At 47.1% G+C, this 6,666-nt stretch overlaps 1 protein-coding gene across 1 annotated transcript; it reads right to left on the reverse strand.

Annotated features, from left to right (window-relative positions):
• Positions 1 to 2,163: 2,163 nt before the first annotated feature.
• Positions 2,164 to 5,318, reverse strand: rnf228 (ring finger protein 228). The gene has a single exon (XM_030337273.1). The coding sequence runs from the start codon at positions 5,029 to 5,031 to the stop codon at positions 4,252 to 4,254; it is 780 nt and encodes a 259-aa protein (XP_030193133.1). The 5' UTR covers positions 5,032 to 5,318; the 3' UTR covers positions 2,164 to 4,251.
• Positions 5,319 to 6,666: the final 1,348 nt, after the last annotated feature.

Below are 6,666 nucleotides of genomic sequence, written 5' to 3' on the forward strand. Positions count from 1 at the left end.
TTTGCACAATTTAAGCAATAATACGGTATTACTCTGTGAAATAGGCTATAAATGTGCCCAAAACTAAATCAAACATTTTCTTAACTATTTCAGTACTTTTTTTTAGAAAGACTGAATCGAAACCACTTCACCTTGCTTGGGTTATAATTTAAGTCAATATCACCTTAGGTGTTATCAATAATATAGCCTACCATTCAATAAAAACACATACAAACACTTACAACATTCCACATGACAGGGTCTGAGGGCACATTTGGCTTCATTTGGACTTCAGATTGTTCTTCAAACCTATGTCGTTCCTTTAATGATCATGTCCCTCTTTTGGAATTTGGGGGTTGGGAGCAGGGGAAGCTGGGTGCCTTCAACCGGATAAACATATTATTTCATTTTTAACCACACGCATTTGCATACGGATACATAAGGGGTTTAAATACAATTTGTAGGGAATTTACAAATTGACAGAGACATTTGTGCCGCTTTAGATATTTAGATATTCTGCCAACAATATCTCCTGAAGAGATCAGATATTCTTCTATGTCATGCATTTAACGGGAAATCTTAACAGCTAAAACATCTGGTTAACTGGCCCCTCGCTGTCATTGAAAGGTTTTCTCTTTTGGCTTAGAGCGTTTTCTCTGAAGCCCAATAGTTGACTAGCTTGTAAATATAAAAATCATATTATTATATCAAATAAAACTATTTATTTGGAGCCGTTGCACGTGTCTGAGAGCATTATGGACAGACAGGTTGATGGATTGACTGATGGAGCTCCTTGCATAAGTAATCTACACCTTATAACCTATCATAACTTCAAACCTCTGTTTTAGTTTCTCTTATTATTACTTAGCCTAGGCCTACTTTATTAGGGGTCTCTGCAGCGAAGTTGCTTGGTCCCCTATTGTTATGTAACGGGTTTCTTTCCCCTCAAATTCTGTAAACGTCATACTGCACCCTATACCGTAAGTCGAAAACGCTGGAAATGTTCAGGTATGGTTACCAATAACCCCTACTACCCATAAACCACAATTGGTGGTACTGCACCCAAAGGTGGCGCTACTGCAAAAAAATCATGAATTAGGCTTACTCACACGCATCTTTTTCACCCTGGTCTTCTGCTCTAAAAATGTTTACTTTTCCCACAATTTCTATGTGACCATTTTGTTATTGTATAAATACCATACGGCTATCATTAGGTGGTTACCATTAATTTTCAGATCTATACTATTTTAAGAAAGCCCTTCATTATTTTGTGAAATGCGTGCTTGGAGTTTTCTTGATGTTGTGTGCTTGTCAATCGACATTTTCTCCATGTGAATGAGGCTTTATGCAGATTGGCTTTCTTAAAATAGTAAAGATATGAACATTTGCACTGATAATGTTAACCACCTAATGATAGCCGTATGGTATTTATAGCCTACAATAAGAAAATTAAAATGGTATAGGCAAAATGGGTTGAGACTGTGGACGTTTGGCTTTCCTATGAAATTGTGGGAAAAGTCCACATTTTTAGAGCAGAAGACCAGGGTGAAAAAGATGCGTGTGAGTAAGCCTAATTCATGATCTTTTTGCAATAGCGCCACCTTTGGGTGCAGTACCACCAATTTTGGCTCATGGGTAGTGGGGGTTATTGGTAGCCATACCTGAACATTTCCAGAGTTTTCGACTTACGGTATAGGCTGCAGTATGACGTTTACAGAATTTGAGGGGGAAAAAAAACGTTACATAACAATAGTGGACCAAGCAACTTCAGAGTTGCTTGGTCCACTGCAGAGACCCCTAATAAAGTTGGCTAAGTAATAATAAGAGAAACTAAAACAGAGGTTTGAAGTTATGATAGTTTATGAGGTGTAGATTACTTATGCAAGGAGCTCCATCAGTCAATCCAGATTGGCCCACTCCCCAGACTGGGGCAGGGGAGCTCCTTGTTGTCAAGTAAGATCAACCGGTTCGGCTTTATGGATATTACAGCCAGCGTCCGAGCGTGAGAAGCGAAACATAATGGTTTCAGCCAACGTGGTGTACAAAACTAACTTCTAGTCAGGCCTGAGGAGCCCACATTCTTTCTGTGTGTGCGTGCCTCCTGAGCGCCAGAAGATGGCGCGCTGGAGCAGTTTACTATTGGAATAAGAAACTGCCTCCTGAATTAAATCAAAATCAACTCAATGGCTATTCAGCTTTTCTTTATTACTGAAATGAGTTAATGTATTTAAAACATCACGTAAGGATAAGGATAATTTCTCTGTGCAAATAAATATTTGTACCGTAACAACCATAACAACAACCACCAGAAATTCCCATACAACATGTTCTATAGGTCCTCTTAAATAAATGCAATAAGCTTACATGGGTTTTTCTCAAAATACACTCTTTAACTTGTGGCAAATAACAGACTGAAAGTGCATTACGTTAAATAAAAGGTTTTAAGCAGGCATTAAGGTCAATCTGGCAAAATATGTAATACGTGCTGTGACAGAAACACACGTTATTGAACCAGGAAGTACATGTAGGCCAACGGTCTGAGTCCTGACACTCTGAGAGAGCGTCCGTCTGCTGTAGGGTCCGTACTCTGTACAGAGGACTGTGGCGTCTCTGACACCGTGGAAGAGGAGACATTACAGAGGACCGTGACGTCTCTGACACCGTGAAGGAGGAGACATTACAGAGGACTGTGACGTCTCTGACACCATGAAGGAGGAGACATTACAGAGGACTGTGACATCTCTGACCCCGTGGAGGAAGTGTTTTGGTGTATTTCTAAATCTCTCTTTGGCTTCTAAAACACTCCTCGCCAATATCGTAAATACTGAGCTCAGCCTCCCTTACAAACCTTGTTTTCCAAAACCCTGAAAATAGATTAAAAAATAAATAAAACGGCAACAATTTCAACAATGATAATAAGGATTACAGTAAAAAGAATACATTTTCTCCGGATATAAATAAATAAACCCAGAGATGGAAGGCTGAGAATACCCTGTCTGCTACGTCTCTGAACACCTGTCTGATCCCCTCTGACCGCCTGTCTGGTCCCCTCTGACTGCCTGTCTGGTCCTCTCTGACCGCCTGTCTGGTCCTCTCTGACCACCTCTGGTCCCCTCAGACCGCCTGTTTGGTCCTCTCTGACCACCTGTCTGGTCCTCTCTGACCGCCTGTCTGGTCCTCTCTGACCGCCTGTCTGGTCCCCTCTGACAGCCTGTTTGGTCCTCTCTGACTGCCTGTCCGGTCCTCTCTGAGTGAAGAACAGTTTCTCAACAATCACAGTATCATGTGACACGGCCTGATTGACCATTTCCAGTGGCCAGTGCGTTGATTGATTGATTAGATTGAGCATTTCATTGGTCAGCAGACTGATTGGGTGATTGAATGGAGCATGTCATTATTCTGTAGACTGATTGGATTGAGCATTTGATTGGTAGGTAGACTGATTGAATTGAGCATGTCATTGGAAGATGGATTAGGTGGTGGCCGCAGGTCACTTTGGAGATTAACAACGGGGAGAGGCACACAGGCGGAGAGACTCAGCAAACTGTCCAACTGTCTCCCGCCTGTACTCGGTGTATGCATGCAAAACCCATGACCCTATGGGTGGGATCAAACACAGCTGCAATGAACTGGTTCCTCACCAAGGACACTGATGAGAACAGGAGAGCATAGAGATCAGAGGATTGTTTGACCCGAGGGACTGTCTGTACCCATGAGTATTTACAGTTAAGATGGTGGATCCCATAATGTTTAACAATGAAAGCCAAACTAAATCCAGCTTCTTCATAGAGAATGTGTTATCATTTGCAGCTCTACTATGTAGGTGAAAGCTAGAAGAGTGAACGACAATATCATATACAGTGAGCGGTACGGAATATGCAATATCTTCCAGGAGAGGTTTTGGTCACACTCAAATAAGCACTTCTCTTCTTCATCAAGCCATCCACCACAGTTCAGTGCTTGACCAAAAAACAGTCTGAATCCCTCACTACAGGGAGCCCAGTGCTCACATCACAAGGCCCTGGGGTGTTTTGATATCATTGAAAGGCAATCTTTGTTAGATATATAGGTTCCTAGAAAAGGGTAAAGGAAGTAGGAATATCAGTATCCAGTATTACACACACACACACACACACACACACACACACACACACACACACACACACACACACACACACACACACACACACACACACACACACACACACACACACACACGAACACACAAAAAAATAAAGGGGCCGTTCTCGTGACAGACCCTATAGCTGCGGATCAGGCATTCCTCCGGGAGCTGTTGGTGGCTGTCGCGCGCCCCCCCGTCTCGTGCTCGGCGGGTCTGTATTTGAGCCAGCATATGAGCCACGTGACCACCACGGAGAACATGGCGAGGATGCTGGCCACGGACAGGCAAATGGGCCCGGCCGGGGAGGGGGGGCTGCCGTGGCTGTGCACGAAGATCAGGCCCATGAAGAGCAGCACGAGCATGGACAGGAAGGAGAAGACGACGCACACGCAGCCCGTGGTCAGCGCCACGCGCTTACAGCTCTGGCAGCTGTCGTAGTCTCGCACCGAGTCCCGCGAGAGGGTGGTGGCAGTTGACACGGGGTCGGAGGTGGTGGTGGAGGAGGGGGTGGCCTGGTCACCGCCGGACACCTCCTCCTCCCGCCGCAGCGCCACCAGGGCCGGGTGCAGCGGGGGCGGGTAGAGCGGCAAGGCGTCCTGCGGCAGGGGGTCCGAGTCCATGTAGAGCGGGAAGTCCTCTGTCACCTTGGTGTTGTTGGGCAGGTTCTGGATGCGGTAGTCCGGCACGGGCGTCCGGTGGCGGCACACCGGGCAGCTGACGCGCCACGGCCGCTCTTCGCGCAGGTGCAGCGCGGTGAGACACTGCTCGCAGAAGGTGTGCACGCACTCCAGCAGCTTGGGCGCGCGGCGGTCCAGGTCGAAGTAGTTGTAGCAGATCTTGCACTCGTACTCCTCGTAGGGGAATGGGGGCTGATGGTCCCGGCGGGGGGGCGCTGCCTCTACCTCCGCCATCATGTCATCCCTGGTCATCCCCTCCTCGGTGAACAAAGGGAGATGGAGGCGCGCGGTGGTGACGGTGTCTCTGGTCTCCCCCTGTCGGAGACACGTCACATCATTCCGCTATGGATGCATCGTGGCCGTGTTGTTATTGTATATCATCCCCACGATGTCCGGTCAAAGCACCCGAACGACTTCTCCTCCCCCCCTCCCCCCCGCGCCTCTGATCGGGGGTCTGCAGACGGAAATAGCCTTCCGATCTGATCCGCTTGCTGCTGGATATTGATGATGTAATGCGAGCGATGGCAGAGCGGTTGAACACAGACAAGCAGAGAGAGAGAGAGAGAGAGAGAGAGAGAGAGAGAGAGAGAGAGAGAGAGAGAGAGAGAGAGAGAGAGAGAGAGAGAGAGAGAGAGAGAGAGAGAGAGAGAGAGAGAGAGAGAGAGAGAGAGAGAGAGAGAGAGAGAGAGAGAGAGAGAGAGAGAGAGAGAGAGAGAGAGAGAGAGAGAGAGAGAGAGAGAGAGAGAGAGTGTCTCGTGGATGATGTCCAGTCCCGTTCTCGTCTCTCTCGTATATTCTAACAACCACTATTTATTTTGATCTCAAAAATAGCAGCTATAATTATGTTGGTAAAGGTTAGCCTACTTCAAACATTAGGCTAGGCTACTACTTATTATCCCATGACGTTTACCGTTTGTCGGAACTACACCGATTATTTATCATGATATAATCCTATAAACATCTTGCTTCATGCTGATGTCAACCCCTCTGTTTTTACAGATATCTGCCAATGGATGACAAGCTAATGAATCATTAACGTCAGCACATCGGTACAGTTGCCTGACAACGCGAGGTGGAGGTCTACATAAATCAGTCTCGGTTGCTTCATTGAGACTCGTTGCAGCCCTCCTCCATCTCCTCCACACCCTCCCCCTCCAGCTCCAACCCTTCCCCTCCCTCCACCTCCATCCCCTCCAACCCCTCCACCTCCACCCCCTCCACCTCCGAGCCAGCTTCACCCCCTCCACCCCCTACAACTCCACCCCCTCCACCTCCGGGTCTAAGCTCCACCCCTCCACCTTCGGGTCTAAGCTCCACGCCCTCCACCTCCAGGTCTCAGCTCCAACTCCTTCACCTTTACCTCCTCCGGATCTAAGCTCCACCCCTTTCACCTTCGGGTCTAAGCTCCACCCCCAACACCTTCTTGTCTAAACTCCACCGCTACACCTCCTCCGGGTCTAAGCTCCACCCCTTCCACCTCCGGGTGCTCAACCCCCTTCACCTCCGGGTATAAGCTCCAAGAGATGGTCTCCTCCAGGCAGGCACGGTGCCAGGATTCCAGTTGTGGATGGGCCAGACTAATTGTGGGTGTTCCTTAAATTAAAAAAAAAAATTAAAAATTAACCTAATACAAATGACTAATACTGTTATAATATCTATACATAATAGCTTGATACTCTTTAAATATTTTGTTGCATTGTAAAAAGTTTCGGTGCATAGGACGGACCTATCCGCGATCGCTCCTTTTTACACTGCCAAGCCGGTTCGGTCGCGTCTTGGCACGAAGGAACGTTCTTCTGCGTCTTTCTCGTAGATCGCACTATCCTCCAACGTCTTTGTTAGATGCGGCTGCATCACCTTCTCTCCCATGATGGTCAGCATCTCGCG

The sequence above is a fragment of the Gadus morhua genome, chromosome 16 (assembly GCF_902167405.1).
Source record: "Gadus morhua chromosome 16, gadMor3.0, whole genome shotgun sequence".
Taxonomy (NCBI): Eukaryota; Metazoa; Chordata; class Actinopteri; order Gadiformes; family Gadidae; genus Gadus; species Gadus morhua.